Genomic DNA, 20436 nt, shown 5'->3' with positions numbered 1-20436 from the left:
AAGCTGGAGATTTTACTGTTGGGAGGATTGTTGGACTCGTTAGAGGGATATTTACCTGGCCTGGTCTGGATGAATTATACTTCCCTTGAAGAACTGGGTTCATAGCTTGGGGTTACTCTTGGACCCAAGTCTCTCTATGGATGTGCAAATACCTTCTGTGGCCAAGAGTGCCTTTTACCAGCTTCAGTTGATTACCCAGTTGCTCCCCTCGCTGTCTAGTTGTTTAGTCATGTCCGACTCTTCATGACCCCATGGACCAGAGCACGCCAGGCCCTCCTATCTTCCACTGCCTCCTGGAGTTGTGTCAAATTCATGTTGGTTGCTTCGATGACACTGTCCAACCATCTCCCCTACTGGGATAAAAAATACCTAACAACAGTGGCTAATGTGTTGGTAATCTCTAAAATAGACAACTATAACACTCTCTGCACAGGGCTCCCTTGAAATCAGTACAGAAACTTCATCAAGTCCAAACTGTGGCAGCCAGATTGATTACAAGTACCAGAAGTTATGAACACATATACCTAGACTTGGCACACGTTCATTGGCTCCTGTTAGTTTTTGCCATAACCTATAAAGCCCTTTAAAGCCTTCAATATTTTGCAAAATGTCTTCCTCAAAAAAATAGCTGTCCATCCCATCTGCTCCTCGCAGTTCTTGATGTTAAGAATTGTGACACTCAAGGAGGCAAAAAAAGCCAACACAAGGTACCACGCTTTCTCAGTAATGGCCACCTCTCTTGGAATAAGCTTTCTACAGAGGCTTGCTAGGCTCTCTGTCCTTATGAAATTAACTAACACAGAGTTATATAAAGAGGCATGTGGTGGCACTGCGGGTTAAACCACAAAGCCTCTGGGCTACAAGGTCGAAAGATCAGCAGTTCGAATCCATGCAACGAATTGAGCTCCCATCACTCGTCCCAGCTCCTGCCAACCTAGCAGTTCGAAAGCATGTAAAAATGCGAGTAGATAAATAGGTACCACTACAGTGGGAAGGTAACAGGATTCCATGTCTAGTCGCATTGGCCACGTGACCACGAAAACTGTCTACGGACAAACACTGGCTCTATGGCTTGGAAACGGGGATGAGCACTGCGCCCTAGAGTCAGACACAGCTAGACATGGTCTAGAGGGGTGCCGTATAAATTTAATAAATAAATAAATAGACATTTGTCAAGGGAAACCTTTACCTTTACATATATAAAGCTGCCCTCTATTTGTAGGAATATTGACCTGAGATGCTCAAACAAGCTTTAATTTGTGTCATTCCAATTAAAGGTAGGTTCACTGTTTCTAGATAGCAACTGGGTTTACTGTATTGTTTGTATTTTTATTGTATTTATTACCTTGTGTTTTTATTCTGTGATTTACTATATGTTGCCAACTACCCAGAGAGTGATAACATTAATTAGGTGGTATAGAAGTGGAATAAATGAATGAATGAATGAATTACATTTCTATGTTATTTTTTGGTGGTCCATAAGAGGAATTTCTCTGGATGATTCACAGACTATATCAGGACATATTTTTAAATTACATAATAATAAAATACAATGACATGCAGAAAAGCCGCCTAGAGTGGTCGAAATGACCAGATAGGCGGGGTATAAATAGAATAAATAAATAAATAAAATAAAAGTTACCATTTACAATAAAGCAGATCAATTAAAAGCAGTGAGCAGAAGACTCAAAGAAAACCCAGAAAATTACAACCATGTTAAAACGCCCAGCATCAATTGAAAGGGATAATTTGAAAACAAAAACATGTATGTATGTATGTATGTATGTATGTATGTATGTATGTATGTATGTATGTATGTATGTATGTATGTATGTATGTATGTATGTATGAATGCCTGCCTGCCTGCCTGCCTGCCTGCCTGCCTGCCTGCCTGCCTGCCTGCCTGCCTGCCTGCCTGCCTGCCTGCCTGCTTGCCTGCTTGCTTGCTTGCTTGCTTGCTTGCTTGCTTGCTTGCTTGCTTGCTTGCTTGCTTGCTTGCTTGCTTGCTTGCTTGCTTGCTTGCTTGCTTGCTTGCTTGCTTGCTTGCTGAAAAACAATAATGCCAGGTAGGCATTCCAAAAATGAAGAACCATGGTGGGAAAGACCCTTTTATTTGTAACATGTTTTGGTGGGGTACTCAAAGAAGAACCTGAGATGATGATCTCATGGTCTGGGTGCATAGATTTGAAGATAGTCAATCTTCATATACGGATGTCCCAAACTATGAAGGAATTTAAACAGTAAAATCAACACATTGAGTCAGGCCTTGGAAACAGTCACAGATATAGTGAACATGACATGCAGAAGAGAAAGGCCATTTCCTGCTTGGGATTGTTTGAAGGGAAAAAGAAAGATCTTAGGAAAAAACCCAGGAATACATTGCTCAGAAGGTGATGACTCTAAGGAGACAGCCTTCCCCCATCCCTTGCAGATGAAAGAGGGCTAGAGAGACATTACCTGCTTTGAATGGTAAAGAAAGGAGTATCACATTGTCTTTCAAAACCCGCTTCCTCCTCTCGATGCTTACACCTATTGCTCCCAAGCCTAGATCATATTGTCACCACTGGGATGTCACACTGCTCTGCATCCAGACAGACAACATCACTAAGGCAACATCACTATGAGCAAACTAAGATGATCATGTCTTCTCTCCAGAGGGTTCCCAAGGAAGCGAAGGAATAAGGGTACTGCCTCATGGAAACTTGGCAAATATTTCCTGTGTTCTTACACTGCAGAGTGGCTGTGTTGGCCACCCTCACAGTTGTTGCTGTGCTTCAGCAGCCCAAAACAGAGAGTTACAGCAGTGGTTCTTAACCTTTTTGAAAGAAACGGCCCCTTGAGCCATTGAGGAAGTTATCATCGCCCCCCCTCCCCACAGTGATGATATCTTATTTATTTATTGATTGATTTATTGATTTATTGATTTATTGATTTATTGATTGATTGATTTATTTATTTATTTATTTATTTAAGACACTTAAATGCAATGACCCCTGAAAACAAATTTCAATTCCAAGAAAATGAAATGCCACCCAAAAGTAACATTTAATGATTTAGTTTCAAGCGAATTTTAAGATGCAAAAAGAAATATAAAAAGGGCATAAAAGCAAACTGCAATGCAGGAACTAAAAATTTCAAGACGAAAACTCTGAAACTAAATTAAGATTGGAGGAAAAGATATATTCATGCACATTGCAAAAAGGCTGCAGCCATCTTCACAGGTTTGGCTTGCTCCATCGCCCCCCTACCGCCCCCTTCTGCTCCAGTGCCCCCACGCCGCCCCTTTTCGTTCTACCGCCCCCCTGAAAAATGAAATCGCCCCCTGGGGGACATTATCGCCCACATTAAGAACCACTGAGTTACAGCACAGCAAAGGACCTACTGTATGTTACTCTGGTTACATTCCAAGTGAAGGTCCCCCAGTGGGCAGACACAATCAGCCTTTGCTAATAGACCTCTAAACTTCTCAAAGGGGCCACGCTTTTTTACTATATGCAAACACTTTTCACACCCACTATCTGTTCTGGAAAGAACATACTGTACATTATGGAAAGTGAAACACTATATGGAAAAAAGGAGGGAAGAGAACATTCTAATATAATATCTGCACTTTACAAAATTCTCAGATTTGGGTCAGTACAGACTAATGGCCCGTGGAAGTCCTGCCAGAGAGTCACTGAACTCTGTCAATGGGGGTGTTAACATAGAAAGTGTGTAACTTCTGGATTAAGCAGTGGTGTCATATACGGATCCTACTGCAAAGTCTGCTAAACATGAAGCAGCTTTCTAACATCATCCTATGAGTATATCACTACTTATTTTTAAAATATGTTTTTGCCATCATATTGTACTCGAGTTTTTCTACAAACTCACAAATAGCCTTATTTGATACTGCTAGTCATGACACCAAAGTTCCCAATTACCTCATTCAATCTACAAGCTTATCCGCCTTGCAGTGATCAGCTGTACTACAAATTGAGCACGATTCCCAACAGATGTTCTCTTCCAGCTCAGAATGTTAAAACACATGTGACTTCAGCATTCAGGAAGCCAGGCACCCAAAACTGTTTTGCAGGCTCTTAGACAGAAGTTGTTTAGTATTAAAATGCTACTCAATTAATCTCTCTTTGACTGCTGTGAAACCACATTAACCCATGAAAGGGGTAAATTGGAAAATAATGCCATGGTTCTTCAGCACATAAACAAATTAATATCAAAGCCAGGGTGTTTTAGCATCTATGCAACTTCAATCACATATATATATATCAAAAACTATCGCAAAAATGTTGTCGTGAAGCGGATTTGTCGTAATGCGGGGTAATTGTAATGCGGGGCACGACTGTATCATTCCTGCTGTAATAGTGTGAACCCATCTGGGAAAGAATTCTCAGTGCTAACAGCTGGAGTGACTTCTCATGTTTGCTAAAAAGATTGGATGGAGGGGAAATCAACCCATCACTAGATCTTGATAGAGGAAATAAGACATGAAAAGCTGCATAAGACATCCAACCCAGGCTTTGATGTGTATGTAACCACAAACTGAAAACAAATGTCAACATGTAAATTCTAAGTGTGGGGCAAGAGGCAGCCCAGGGGCCACATACGACCCCATCGGTTCTTGCAGCGTCCAGTGCCACCCTCCTTCTCCCTTCCCTCCTCTCTGAAGGTGAGCCTCATCATGCACATTCTGACTCAGCGGCTCTAAATAACAATGTTGTGTTGCATCCAAACCAGACTTGGAAGTTTTTCAGTCACACTGGGAATACATCATAGCCACCACTCAAATATGCACTTTTTAAAAAGCAAAAACGCAGCCCAAGGAAATGCAGCAATAGCAGCTGACTGCAACACACAGTAGGTTTGGAGAGGACAATGCGGTGAGGGTATGTAATTTCCAAATGCCAAAATTTTCCTGTTTAGCAGTTAATGGATGTCAACATGAACTGCATCAGTGGCTCTCACATTCTAAAATTCTATAGCACCATGTAGAAACTACCCCTAGGAGAACGAAGAGCCTATTCTTGCCCAAGCCTTTTGCATTCATTTAGGCATAGGAAATTACAGGCTGGAGTGAGAAGATGATGATATGTTAAATGACTGCCAAACCTGTGCAAATAATGTATAACATATTTCATAATGTATGAATGATACCAGTAGAAAGTAATACTGCCTACTACTTCTTCTTGAGCAACAATTAGCAAACCAGTGAAATTACAGTAGCTGGATCTCATCCTTCTTCTAAAGATTTTGCTCTGCCAAGTTACCACATCATATTAAAACAACTAAACCCTTCCAAACATGCAGATGTGTTGCAATTCCCATATGTTCCAGGACTGAACTTCTGTTATTTTAATTTCATTTGCATTCATTTTATTTGGTTCCTCTTTTGTAACACAACATTATGTCTATGTTAATGGCCTTCAGTTGAGAGTTGTTTGTTATAACAGACACTGAATCATGATTTTTTTTCATATGCATGGTGCCATTGTTAGTCACAGATGAAAAAAAATGACAATGCTAAGAGGATTAGTCCAAGGGAATGGAGAAGGAGCTGGACTAAATTCCACCTCAAACGATGACACAGAACTTCGTCTCATGTCTGTACATCTCTATCATAAATCCTCCCCCTCCATGCTCTCCATCCCTCTGAGCTTGCTCACGGCTACTATGTTTGAATGAATCCAGATAACCTGAGGTTCTTTACTTTTTAAAGTTATGATCTTAGAAGTATCATAGAATTAAAAACTCCAGCTCCTCATTGATGGTGTAGCCCAACACCAGATCCACAAACATGCTTAACCCATCTACAGTTAGTGTCACTCCCAACATTTTTAATTCCTTGAGGAAGAAAATTTTATAATTATGTACTCTTATGAAATTAAAAATAATTCCATTTTCTGCTAGGTGCTTACAAATTAGGTTCAAAACTTCCTCTTAATATCACCATAGATAAAGTAGATACAGTCAAGCTAACAGCTCTACAATTCACTGGACTGAATGTCTTCCTTTAAAAATAAATAAATCTACATTTGTCCTTGGTCTATTCTTGTGGAACTGTTCATTTATTCCCAAATATCATAGTTAGTATTTCTCAGATAGGCTTAAATTTATTCTCCATCTTGGATCATGCAACGTATTGAATTCTGACTGTCCTCATATTCTGTCATGAACTCCTCTGCTTATCTTCACCATGAAAATCCCTTCTCAGAAAGAGTAAGGATTGCGTACATCCCCATAAAGTGTGTGCAAGCACATATGTTGGTCCACAGCATGCCCATGTTATCCTCCTTGTTTTCAATGAAGCTACCTTCCTTTTGTTTCTTTTTTAAAGTTGAATTAAAGTGGAAAGTAATTTAAACACTTTTAAAATTTCTTATTTTGAGTTGAAAAGTTAACCTAAAAATCTGTTAACCATAACCTTGCTGCTAACCCCCCCTGCAGGTTTTAGCATGTGATTTTGAATTTGCCTAAACAGTTTAGTAATGTACTTGTTCTTCAGAACCTGATCTTCCTTTCTGTTTGTCTCAAAAATTTTCTATGCAGCCAAATTTGTCGTCTCTCTCTCTCTCTCTCTCTCCCTCTTTGATATCAGAATAGGTCTACAGTGGAGCTTTCTCCTTCATGGATAGCTGCCTTGTCATGGCGAAGGGGCTTGAGTAATTCAGAGAACCTATGGGCTATGCCATGCAGGGACACCCAAGACGAACATTGTCACTTTCCTTCATCAACTATTTAATTAATCTGTGCTGTTCTAAAGTCTAATATCTGTGTTTCGTGTTCACTTTCCTCAGGATCCCAAAATTTATAATTTAATCATGATCTCCATCAATGCTCTGCCCATTATATGCCTCACACCTTTAGCTTCTTGTTTTGTTTTTCCTTCTACAACAACGTATTGTAAAATAATCAAGCTTCATGCTGTTTCTTCAGCCTTCTAAAACATAATGTTGTCATGGAAACACTGAGGAAGTTTTGAGCACTCTAAAACTTTCCAGCAGTAAAGTCTGGTTTGATAATATAGGCCTTGACTACCAATTTGTACTTTCTGAATTTTCTTGGACTTTATGTTCTAGCTTTTATGTGTCTGTCCATCTTTGGCCAAATGACTGTTATTCTCCATGAGTGTACATAGACTCTAGTAGCTTTGTGTCTATCACTGACATAGTTATGTGCCACCAAGCTATGTCTGACTTATGGTGACCATAATATAGTAAGGTGTTGTTGGTATTTTTTAAGGTATCTGAGACGTTCAATGAGTGGTGTATCTCTGCCAACCCCAGTAAATTTCCATGGCTGAGCTGGGATTCGAAGCCAGATCTTCAGAACCCTTGTCTGAAATTCTGTCCATTCTATCACATTGGCTCATTAGTACTTGAAATTCACGAATATTTGATAGGTCAGTTTATTATTAGGCTGAGTCATTTCTGTCTAAAGGTACAGTGTGCACATGACTAGATGATTCTCAATAGTGAACACCTAAATGATGATACCTGACTTATGCAGAAGATGGCTAGGGCTAAGTCCTTCGTCTCCAATAGTTTGATTATCTACTGTACAGGAAATTTCCCTTGTTTGATTGCTGCACTAGAGAAAAACAATCTCACGAGCTACAACTTGCAGAGCCAAAGACTGCTTGGCTCGCACATGAATTGTACTTTGTCATGCTGTCCCCTCAAACATCAAAAAGCCTCAGCATTTTATGTCTATTTCAGTGTTTGAAAATAGGCACCCAACAGGGCCTCCTTGCTCATTCCTTCCTCCTCCTTGACCATGTCAACTGCTTTTTCTCATCCACATTTTAACCAGGGATGCAGGGCAGCAATGCTAGATCCTGATATGAAACAGGTCAATCTGGCTTCCTGTATCTGCACCGACGTTCAATTCCGGGCAAAAAAACAGAAACAAAAAACAACACAACACCCCCACCCCCAAACTCTCACTGCAGCCCAAGCACAGGCTTACCACCTCTGCAAGGACCATGTCTCTGTTGATGTTATTCATAGCTGCATCTGTCCACAGGTCCTGCAATCTGATGCATCATAAACCACATTCTTTTTCAAAGACATTTGCTTCCATCAACAGCCAAATTCTAATACAGTTGAATTGCCAAAGGCTGTGTGATAGTATCTTGATAATTTATGTTAGAATTTAATGCCCTCACCTCATGGAACTAGCAAAAGCCCTCTTTATATTCAGTTATTAATTGCTGTCATGCTACAAGTGTGAAATTGCCAGTGCAATTCAGATGTAGCCTGTTGAATGGCATCCAGTGATGCACATTGCTGCATGTAATTAAAGTCCTCTTTTAGAACCTGACATCTAATAAACAGTGAAGCTTGGTTGATTTCCAATAAAATCTTGTACCTTTTAAAAAGGCAGGTAATTAAGATTTTGTTTCCAGTTTGGATTGCAGACTTGATTTATGCTGGACTAGATTTAAAAGGCAAAATTGGGGGAAAATGAGCATTAGAAAACAACAATGATCCCAAGCACAAGGGGAAAATATTAGGATAATTTAAAAAACAAAGCAGACTGGAAGCTTCACACCATAGAGAAGGGGCCATAGAATCAGCCTACGTTCTTCACACAACAACCTCTTAGCTAGTTAGCATCAGGTGGTAGGGCAAAAAAACCCAACTTTGTCACTCAGACGAGAGAGCACTGGGCCTAGTGGATCCATGGCCTCATTCACCATATAAGACCCCTGTATCTACAGAGTCAGTGTCTGTGCTTTCACTTGTCTACAGTTGCTTTTGCTGCAACCCAGCATGGGGGAGTGACATGCATTAATAGGGCTGCCATAAGCCCCAGCCAACATGGTGGCACAAAATGACAATAACAATAAAAAACAATAAAAAAATGAGTCCAGCAGTAGAAGTGGCAGGGTGGGAGCAGATAGCTAGCTCTATAGGTAGTCAAATAGGGTAGCCCGATTTCTAAGAACAGGAGGTACATAGCACCAGCCAATCTGCCCCTTCACTAGGGGAGACGATGTGAAGGTCACATGAGAGGGAGGGAAAAGCTCCTCACTCCTCTTCTATATGTTAACTTAGATACTGGATTAAGTGAATGTCAGGTGAATAGAAAATTTTATGTGAACACCAGGAATGAAATGATTGTTTGATTATGTGTTTATAAAAAAAGGAATGGTAATGCTATAGCAAACAAGGAAATACCGAAAGATATGAAACAAATTACTGAGTTCAAAACTAGCATGGACCTTTCCCCCCAGAAATGGAGATCTTCTCTCATACCATGAAACAGTAATACAAAAAACAAACAAACAAACCCAGGTTTAAAGAGAGAGTGAGAGCATATTACAATGCAACCATATTCAATTGTCCCCAAAAAAACGGGCAGAGAAAGGACAGATTCAAGATCTTATGCAAGGTTAGGGCAAGCAAAGGGTAGTAATTTCCATGTTCTGAAGGCTGGGAGGGTTTGGGTTCAACCCAGCCACAGCCAGCCTAGTGTCAGGTGACCCAGCCTTCAGCCATCTTGATTAGTTGGGATCGTGCCCTTTACTTGTTGAAGTCAATGAAACTGAGCTCTTAACTTTGTAAAATATTTACTGCACTATATACATCCTTTTGTAAACTTATAAACTTGCTTGATAAATATGCAGGAAAGCTTTCTGAATATGGGATTACAGTAAACATTTTCAGAGAAAACAAATCATAGCATCAAAAAATCATACTTTAGAACAGCTGCAGCCTTCTGATTTTTCTAAAATTAAAGTAACATGAAAAGTTATTAAAATTAAGGGCCTTTATTTTCAAATGTAAGAAAATCCAAATTAATTTAACACTTGTGAGTAACTTAAAGTGAGCCTCTGTAGTTGATTAATCCAAGTTGGAACCAAAAAGGGTAATTCTCTACTGGCTATATTGCAGGCAAAAGTCTTTCCCTCTCCCCTTTAAGAATAAGTATCCAGTGTTGTACTAATCATAATAACTCCAGAACGGACAAACTCTTATTCATTACTGTAGGTACACAAATATGTTAAATTCAATACAGAATTCTAGTTAATTCTTCAAAGCTGCTCTTTACCGCATTGCTTATGAGGATGATTCTCATCATGAAAAATATACTCTTACTCAGGAAAGCTGTGTCGACATTTGTCGGCTGTTCCAGGTGTGTTTTATTGTTGTGGACAACAACACAACCTTGCCTTAGTTACTGAATTCTTCAGATATTACATTCTTAAATTGCTCCTGTCCTTCAAATGAGGCTGTCACTCTGTCTGTCATGTCACAAATTTAAAAAGAGAGTCCAAAATCCTGTTGTGTGGTTATAGTAGTCAAAGAACAATGTAACTTGCAATGGTGAGCTGTGATTAGTTAATGACCGCCACTTCGGTTCTTGGGCATGCACCCAGGAATTCTGACTGGCACACAGTGGTGAATCCAAGAAGCGGCTTGTTAAGTAGCAGCAACTTGCCACTGTTTATTATTATTGCCCTTCTGCACAATGAATAACAGTGTTGTGGCCAAAATTAAATGGAAATCAAACGAACAAACAAACCAGGAGGAGGCAACCAGGGCTGCAGAGAGAGTGGTTCACACATTTGATCTGTACACATTGCATGTGGTGTGGTGGGCCAAATGAGACATTCAGTGATGTAGCTAAGAGTGCTATAAGCACTCCACAGCAAGGACACACAGATTTTTGCAAATTTACATTTTGGAAACCTTAGATTTAGAAAACAAATAGAGGACTAACTGACAGTCTCCACCTAAATACCTACAAGAGTGGGCAACCCTATAGGACCTGGGGGATATTTTTCAGATTGCATAGGGGTACACTGTACAAACAACACAGCAAAAGTGGGCCAACCATAAAAATTGGTAACAGCTAAAAACAGATTAAAACACAGAAATGAGTTATTTTTATTTCATTGAATATTATCTATACATGTCATTATTAAGCTTTAGTCATTCCTTAATTATTACTCTACGTGGCTGGATAACACAGTGGTTTAGGGGCCTGGCTGTGGATCCAAAGGTTAGGAGTTCTCTACCTAGAAAACCTTTAAAAATGTTGCCGTAAGTCAGAGTTGATGGCACACAATTATTCATTATTATTCATTCTGTAAACCAAATTCATTCAAATAGACATTTATTTTTTTAATTAAATCTTTTTCACTTAAAAACAACTGCCATTGCTGGAGTGGGAATGTGAGATGAGGATGAACGTACCTAACCTGCTGCCTGTTTCTCTTTATTTAGAATCAGTCCATGGGACTTTTTGCTCCATTTCCTGAGGCCCAATTCAAAATGGTGACAGGAAGAGGAACCAGAGCAGAGGAGTGGCATGAAACGAAGTGAGATTTCCAGAAGGGCTATTCAGTCACAATACAGTAAATTCCTTAACTGAACCTTCATTTCCTTTTTCAATTGCTTATAGTGAAAGACTTCAGTTATTCAATGGAACAGGAATCCAGGATAGGTGATGGGCCAACAAGGCCTGTATTGTATGTTTAAAAGCTAAGTAAAACCTACCCCCCAAAATAATGTGATGTCCTATCTACTGTTTTGCATGCAGCAAAACCACTGATTTGTATTTATCCTATTTTTTAAAGATCTCTGCAGGCCCCCTTCTTTTGAAAGTTCCTTTTTAAAAGTAATCAGTTGCCACTACAGTTTCAAGGGGGACAGAATTAATACATTGTCACAAATTAGTTTTTTAAAGTAACCATTTACATTCCAGTTTCTCAAATATAAGAAGAGCTAGTTTTTGTTTGTCAAAAGTATCTCAATGCAACAAACCACTGGTCTGTAGTACAAAATGTATCTTAATAGCCTAAGACAGTTTTAGCCTATTTATACATCATGCATGTGCTCATGCATACACAGGACAAAATTTAGAAAAAATATTAATCCATAGGATTAACAAAGAATGGCATATAAATATGGCTGGACTCACTCCAGCATACAAATATTTATAAAACTCAGAAAAATACATTTGAAATGCTGTTTTCAACATACAGCTCTGCCCTGTGTCAGAAAAGTCAGGAGCTGAAAGATGAATGTTTTGTTTCGACTTTTTTTTTCAGTCTCATGCATTTTACTCAAAAGGAAGTCATTGCACAGAACAGGGACACCAATGAAATATTCTCAAAACAACCTTTTTGCATGTCTATTGTAGTCAAAAGAAACAGTGAAAAGCAGCACAGCACAAAAACTCAGTTTATGCATATCTATTCAGAAGTGAAAGGGACTAGATTATCTATTCACAAGTCACAATGGCTGTATTACTCAAGAATAAGCATGCAAATCAAATTCTGAAAGCATTCCAAATCTACTCCTTTGCGTGTAGTAGCAGTGATGATGATGGTGGTGGTGGTGGTGATAAGTATGATGATAACAGAATCATAAAAGCACTCTTTGCAGGCCAATGGGGATGCCAGGTGCTACTGTTCCAGGTCATATTTGCAGGGGGGAAAAGCAGATCTACTGGCTAAGATCCTGAGTGTAAAGTCGGAGCTGGGGAGCCAGGAAAAATGCGCTTCTTTAGAAACACCTCCTCCTATTCCAGCAACAACCCAAGTGGCGCCCAGAAAGTTAGTAAATAGGATCATTTGTGCACCCGAGATCAATAAAAATAACTAAAATCAGTTATAGTGAAAAATGAGTGACATTATCTGTCATTAATGTAAGTCATAATAAATCACAATTATAATTTTTCTGTTGGAAAAATGAGTTAATTGCATGGAACTTGTTATGTGCAAAGCTCTCTTCTTGCCTTGTATTATTATTTATTTATTCAATTTACATCCCAGCCATCTAGCAATCACTACTCTGGAGGGGTGTGTGCAATAAAAGATATAGCAAAAAATAGTATAAAATTACTATAAAACAATAAACTATTGCAAACAAACAAGGCTAGGCAGGAGGCTAGTATCAGTTTCAGGATATTAAATACAGAGTTCCCCTCTTTCTTTCTCCACTGTTCCTATTAGTTGGGGAGAATCTCCCCAAACGCCTCTCTAAACAGCTTTGTTTTTAACAGCTTTTTGAAAGGCACAAAGGGAGGGTGCCTGACATAGCTCTTGGGGTAAGGCATCCCACACTGAAGGTGCCACTGCAGAGAGAGCCCGGTTTCTTTAAAGTGATGCAGTGAATATTTGATGCTCTTTTACACATTTATTCCCCCCTCCTTTCTCAGCCTCTCCACAGAGCAGAGGAAGTGATTAATTTGCCAATATTGTGAAATTGCCCTCTTCTTCAGCCACTTTACAATACCAGCAAATTAGAGGAAGGGTCACTTTTGGTTCATCCCCAGCAGTCAAATGTGCCGGAAATGAATGAAAATTGGACCATCTTACTCTCACCAAAAAAGTAGAAACCCTTAACAGGGGCCAGAAAGGTGCAGGCAGAAATGCTCTGGAGAGGATTTGATTTGCTCCATGTCATGTGATCGCTGCCAAAAAAGAGCGAACCAACCTGTCCTTGAAGGGGTCCAAATATCTGGCTAAACACCCACTGGCTAAACACCCTGAGAGAATTTCTAAGAAAGAAATAAGTTGTGGAAACTGGCCAGCAACTGTGACTTCTCTATCCCCTTCCTTACCACCCCCTCCATCCTGTCTCTGCTTTCAGAGCTTTAAAGTCAAAGACTGGCTTACAAGTGCCTATTCTTCACTCAGTGACTGTGGCACATGGCCAGGCTCTCAGTGTAATTAAATGAATGAATATTGTAGGGGCAACACTGAAAGACATTTAGAGTTCAGAAATATCTATCAGAGGTCAAGAAGGTTACAGCGGACAGTAGTCTTCATAAGACCCTTCGTTCTCTGGCCCATTGTTAGGAAATATTTTTCACCTTTTTATATGCTTCCTGCTAAAGCTTTTCGCTTACTGGAGCTGTAATAGAGAACCTCTGTGCACCACTGCTGCATTAGGAGTGTAACAATACCGCCCTTCCATTACATGGGAAATTACAAATATATCCTAGGGGTAAAAGTCTTTCCAGCGTGCTGTGTGCACACAGCTGCACTTCAATAATTCTTAAAATTACTTCTGAGTCTCTTACTTCGAGGTCTTCGCTTGCAGTGCCAGTGGGTAGGAGAGCGAGAACTCACAAGATGGTATTCGATCTAAAGGTTTTATGGACTGGCAGGCTGATTTTCCCTGAATAAATGCTTTAGAGCCAAGGTCTGCATTTTAACATTTTTAAAAAAATCTAACCAGTGGTTCATTTTTAAAGAGAATATTTCACACTTTACCACAGCAATCGGACATTTTGTGCTCTTCCTGCTGCTTACACCATCAGTAGCAATGCAAATAAGGCTACATTTGAGCTGAGCTATAATGACTGCAGCTTTTGCCAAGTGCCCAAAAGTATTGCCAAGGGCTTGCAGGAAAATTCCCCTCTAGGAACCACTTCTCACTTGCACCCCTTAACCTGCAAATGAAAAACCTTGAGCTCTTTAAACGGTATTGTCAGGCTAGCAAGAACCCTCCCGCAAATCTCCCAAGTGCTGCTGCTAAATCTGGATTAATCATCTCTCATCTATAAACCAGATTGTTCTCTGTGCAAAGAAAGGAAACAGATTGAGGCAGAAGGGCTAGTCAGCTCTTCTTCTGCACTGATGCATCTGAAGTAGCCCTTTATTATAGCATACTATTTCCCTCTTTTGAATCAAACACAAAGTATGGCCTCCCTTGTGCATTTTGCGTTTATACTGAGAGCTATTTTACAGACATGATTATTTCTGTCATTTCCACAATACATCTACAACCTTCTTTTATATGAGATTTGAAAGGAAGAACTGTAGACCCAGCACCCATGTCTATGCAATGCCCCCAGAGATTTAGGTTTCTAAAGGAGAATAGTACTATCTCCCTACCCCCACTTTTTGGTAATATTTGAAGTAGAGATATCCGTGTTGTTCTGACAATGTGTGTCAGCCAAGTCGATTTGGTAATAAAGGCACGGCTGATGCACGGTGCAGAATGGAAAGCCCTGTCTCTTCCTCTCTATAGGATGCGAAGTAGTTTCATGATAGACATAAATAGCCATCCTAGCTCTGCACTGATGATCCAGAAAGAACTGAAACAGTGAACAGGAATCTAAATCTCTAAAGAAATCAGTCAAGAGGTAATAAGTTTCAACTGAAAGGCACAACTGCAGTTATCCCCTTTATTAGCCACTGAATAAATTATCCAGTTGTTTTATACTGGAGGAGAAAACTGACAGCTTTGCCACAAAAGAAGCTATGAAGAGAAAAAAGTATCTTAAGTGAAATGATGTTCTCACAAATGAATTACTTGCCTGGCACTTTAGACATGCTCATGTCACTTCTTCACTGCTTCTACTCCTGCTCGAATGCTTCTGGATACAGTAGTTTAAGCAGCAATTTTGATTTAGGGCCAAACCAATCCTATTTTGGCCTGGTATACAAGCTTTGGTTATACATCTGGCTCAGATGAATCCAGTTCTAATATTCACCTGTAGCATAACAGGCTGTGCTTGGGCTGTACATAGTGCTAACTGGTAGGCTTTAGTGACAACCTCCATTTCTTTCACCCATTTTCTTCAAGCTTACAAAACAGATTGGTTTGTTTATTTACTAACAATACTGATCTGGAAGTATCAACATGTATGGTACTATTTAAAAGCAGGAAGAATTGAGAGGGCATGTAAGGGATAGTGCAAAAGCCAATATGGATGTATCTAGCATTCTAAATTCATCCATGCACCATCTTGAATTATGTGCTTTTGTAGCCCCAACGCCTATTGGAGGATTTGCAAGGGCAAAGACAATGCAATCAATTTACAGAGATGGAATAACAAGTGATGCTGAATCAGCCAGAAGATTATTATGTTTGGCATCTGTATTCCACCCTTTCTTGAGTTATGGGTGCAACTATCTGCTATAACAATCTTTGCTCAATGTAAAGAAGGATGAAATAACTCATCCCAAAAATGAAGAAGCAGAAGGGGTAGCCATGATTATTTACCAATTTTCATACCCATAATATTTTGTTACTCAAAATTGTTCCTGTCCCACATACACGCAGAAAGAATAATGTACAAAAACAAAGGTACCATTGCATATAGAGTAAATCTATATTAGGCTTGATTACAGCAGATAGGTATAAAGAATCAAAGTAGTTAGTTGCCATAGAAACGTAATCAGTTCTAACTTCTCCAGGAAAAACTGTAAATATAAATGCACTTTTAGAACCAAATTGAAGTGGCTGAGATTAGTCAGTGATCTATTTTCTTCATGAAGTCTGATGTTAGCCTTTAGCTAGGAATTTTATTACAGAAGAAAGCAGAAATAAAAGGTGCACATATTAGACAATAAGAAGATTGAGCAAAAAATTCCATTACCAGCATTATACTAATGTTAGTCATATGGTGTGGTAAATGGACTTGTGCAAATTAGAGTAAATCACAGCCCATCAGTTCTATGGTGAATTTAAAAGTATTTTCCTTAGGGACATCCCCCAAACAAACTCCCACAGTGGATGCCCTCATCCATCAGGGGATCCCAGTGGGCTGATAGGGTGGTGGCAACAACAACAAGAGTGCACTAGGCAATGTGGTCTAGCGGTCATTTTCAATTTATCACAACACCTCAATATGGCATCGCTATGGGACCTTGCGATATATTTAAATGGTGTCTAGCCAACTAGCTTTAGAACAATGAGCTGGGGGGAAACTGAACACGACACAGGTCTGCCATCAGTGATGGGCCTGCCAAGATGCTGGGACCCTGGATGTTGCCACAGGAAGGAAGGTATGAACACAGAGCAAAGCACAGTGATATGCAACCATATCAGCTATATTTTAGGATTAACTTCTTACTAAGTCAAACAAACTGATTCACAAATATACCTAAAATACCGACATGGCATCATTACTATATTGTGGCATTATCTGACATAGACCCAGAGAAACTACAAGTTTTATTCTCTGCAGTTCTAATATTATTATCATATTAATAACTGTAACTGTTAATTTTAAAGAATGGTTGATATAGCTGCACTGTGGATGGTTTGTTACAATTCAAAAATAAACTTCTAAATCTTATTTCAACCTGTTATGGATAATTTCTGTTGTACTGGCCATCAACTTGTGATGGTTTCCCAGCTGTCAAACCTACAGTTCAATGCATTCCAATGGGGGGGGGAATTCACCAAAAATTAACGAAGACTCAGAACAAAGCCAAATTAAGTTTGCAAAGGTTTTACAGGGTGCACTAGTGATTCCAAGCATTTTAAACAGTTTTGAACATTTTAAGACACTTTAAAAATAGTGAAAACGGACCTGTCAAAACCATTGAAATGCACTGAAACCTATTCAATGCATTCCAATGGGGGAACCGTGTTTCGCTTAGCGATGTTTCCTATGGCAATTTTCGCTTAAGGACGGTAATCCGTTCCCATTGGAACGGATTATCCGGTTTTCAATGCATTCCTATGGGAAATGGTGTTTCGCTTAACGATGTTTTCCCATAGCGATGTTTTTTTGGAACCAATTAACATTGTTAAGCGAGGCACCACTGTAAAACTAAAAGCACAATAAATAACACATCAACAAGTGATTAAACTATAACAATAATTAAAACTGCATTAAGTGACTAAAACATTTAAAACCAAACTTACTAGCTAAAAAACTGCATTCAGAGACTCAGTTATTATGATTACTAAAAGCCTGCCTGAAAAGGTGCATCAACAACTCTTGGTGGTAGGAAAAATGGGAGAGGGTTAACCTAAGTTCCCAAGGGAGCAGTTATATTGCCCATCTCTATCCACAACTCAATGGAAAACAACTTGAAATCATGTGATTGAAAGACAATAAATCTTCAACAAAAATAAATATAAATGAAGGTTTGCAATTTGTTAGTTCCATTTATTTTTACATACCAATCCGAATATTATTTTAGAAAAAGTATTCAATAAATTGAGTCCCCTTACCTTTGAACACATCTCTTTTCTGATTGGAAGGGCTGAAAGAGGATTCAGTATGTAAAGGTTTATCACTTAGTGTTAAAAGACTGGAGGGTCAATATTCATGAGTCGCTTCCAAGTTGTAAAGGTGATTTAAGTGCAAATGCACAGGTATTTGAGAAAGAAGTACTCCCTCCCCCAACTTTGCTGAAAAATCAATAGACTAGTCTAGGGTCCATATTCTATCTTATTCACTTCCAAACGTGCACAGAAAACCAGGAAAAACATTTTCAGAAAGGAGAGTTCATTTGCCTGTTGGTTTTAAAACATTTTTGTCAAAGGGGTAAGCATGGTGCCAGAAAACGCTATCATTCTGTATCTTTCTAACAGCAACTGCTGGAAAATGTAGTAAATTTGCAGGATATCTCCTGGGGCACCGCATTTTCTGTAATTAATGTAGAAATAATAAGCCAGAAAACAAAAGAAGATGCATGATCCATAATTTGAATAGATTCCTTTGATATTACAAAAAAACAGTATGTGCAGTTTTACCTGATTCGTCAACTCTAAGTTTTTTGTTATTGGGATTATCAGTACTGTCATCATCAGACATTTCCATTTCTTCCTCCCGCCGAATCCCCATGAGTTGTTCACTGTGAGCATTCCTGAGTTCCTACGTAAGACAAAAACCCAAACTTTACATTGATAATCAAGAGTGTATATACGGATTTTTTAAAGACACTTAATTGATTATAAACCGAAATAGGAGCATGAGATACAAAGATGTTTAATTTTAAGGATTGTGTATGTTTATAGTGATTTTGGTTGAGATGTCAATTTTTTTAAATGTTCCATTTTAATGTTCTACTTGCTGACTTGTTTTCCTCGTTTCAAATTCTCATAATCTTTATTTTATTGTATGAAAGAAAGCTATTGAAATGTAAACAGCAAAACATGCCAAAATAACATGAAAACTTAATTGTAAAAAGACAATTGCACAAAAATATTTGAAGCACTGATGATGAGAAGGAGCAGTTTGAAAAGGTTCCTGACTGGAGTGTCCAAAAATCCATCCCATTGTGAGTGACAGGTGGTAGGCATGACTCATAAGTGCCTGAGAAGAAGAGGAAGGGGAAGGGGATGAATGCCAATTCCCTTGCACAGGCTCTGCTCCGGTACATGCATACTGTTCTCATCCCTGTTAACCACATGGCCGAGAGATGTCTGCATGAGAAATCCTACATACTTCAGCCTATTAAGTACAATTCTGCTCTGAGATCTAAAGCAAGTTGATCAGGGTCTGGCATCTATGCTGGAAACATTTCCATCCTCTCATTATTGTAATACACTGCACTCATAAGGTTTAGATAGTTCTTTTTTTCAAGCTGAAGTTTTAATTCCCAAGATACTCTGGCAGTTACCAAAGCTATTGGTTTAATTCTATACAATGTGAAAAGGTGCACCATCTTTTGACAGGAAATGTTTCAAAGATACTGTCTTACCTTTTCTGTGTGCCTTCAATATTATGCAAGAAGGATCCAATTCTCAACATAATAAATCATTAAAGATAAATCCATATCAGACAGATTTTTAGTGTGCCTAAAGTGCAAAACTGAAAGCCATAAGCCTCCATGGAAAATCGTACTTTAATGAAATAAATGTAAGGGTGAAAAGCCAGTCCACAGAGAAATCACTGGAAGGAAAAGCAGCCAGAGAACACAATCAGCAAATGTACGTATGGGCTTCACAAAAGCTCAGATCACTTTTGTTCTCACAGAAAAGCATGGAGTGTATGTAATGGCTGCCTTCCATAACAGTGGCAAAAAGAAGATTGAGGGAATTGTATTTTATCCTAATAATACTGTCAGGTGAAACACAAGGATGCAGCCCAGTGATTAGTGTAGTGCCTTTGAATCTGCAGACAGCTAATTTTTCTATCAACAAAGGGCCCAGTTCCCATAGAGGTGGTTTGAAATCTTTGAAATGAGGGAAAGAAGACACTTCCTTCCAAGGAATAAATGTAACTGAAAGAACACACAATTTGTTTCTTTCAGTGATTGAGGAACTGAAATAATTCCTCTGAGAGATGCACCCAGAATTCATCAATGAATCTAATCCATTACAATAGAAGCCCGTGCAGCCCTTAATCACTGGAAAGGACTGAAGTTGATTAATACATGTTTTAACAAAGAATATCTGGAAACTCAAGAATTTTCCTCTCTTTTTTTAAAATAGGGGATGGCCTAATGAACCCTGTTTCAAAGATGTGAAAACTTATGGTGCAGATTACAATTTATCTGTCTATTTCAAAAAGAGTACAGAAGCATCTACAGTGTAATGCAAAAATACACACATCATGTTATATACTATTTAGACAGAAACAGGTATGGCCTGTAGGTGAACAGGGGGGCACCACATGGAAAATTTTGGAACAAATCTCTCCAACCCAGTCTGCAAGCCATCCACACTGATGAAAATAGAATTCAGTCCCAAATTCAAAGGATGCTCCATTGTTATTTCTGCAAGTCCAAGG

The 20436-nt window shown here is 39.0% G+C and overlaps 1 protein-coding gene across 12 annotated transcripts in view; it reads right to left on the bottom strand.

Moving 5' to 3' along the window:
* Positions 1–20436, bottom strand: part of ENOX1 (ecto-NOX disulfide-thiol exchanger 1) — a 540515-nt gene that overhangs the window by 103424 nt on the left and 416655 nt on the right. For 10 of the 12 annotated variants that reach the window (XM_078390695.1, XM_078390697.1, XM_020797018.3 and 7 more), the window contains one exon: positions 18456–18576. The exons of the other annotated variants lie outside the window; for them this stretch is intronic. In XM_078390695.1, the coding sequence (XP_078246821.1) occupies positions 18456–18576 (121 nt within the window). The remainder of the gene's footprint in view (positions 1–18455; positions 18577–20436) is intronic. 12 annotated transcript variants of the gene reach the window in all.

This window comes from Pogona vitticeps, chromosome 3 (genome assembly GCF_051106095.1).
Source record: "Pogona vitticeps strain Pit_001003342236 chromosome 3, PviZW2.1, whole genome shotgun sequence".
Lineage (NCBI taxonomy): Eukaryota > Metazoa > Chordata > Lepidosauria > Squamata > Agamidae > Pogona > Pogona vitticeps.
Note: the sequence above shows the minus strand (reverse complement) of the source record. Positions and strands in the feature narration are given on the sequence as shown.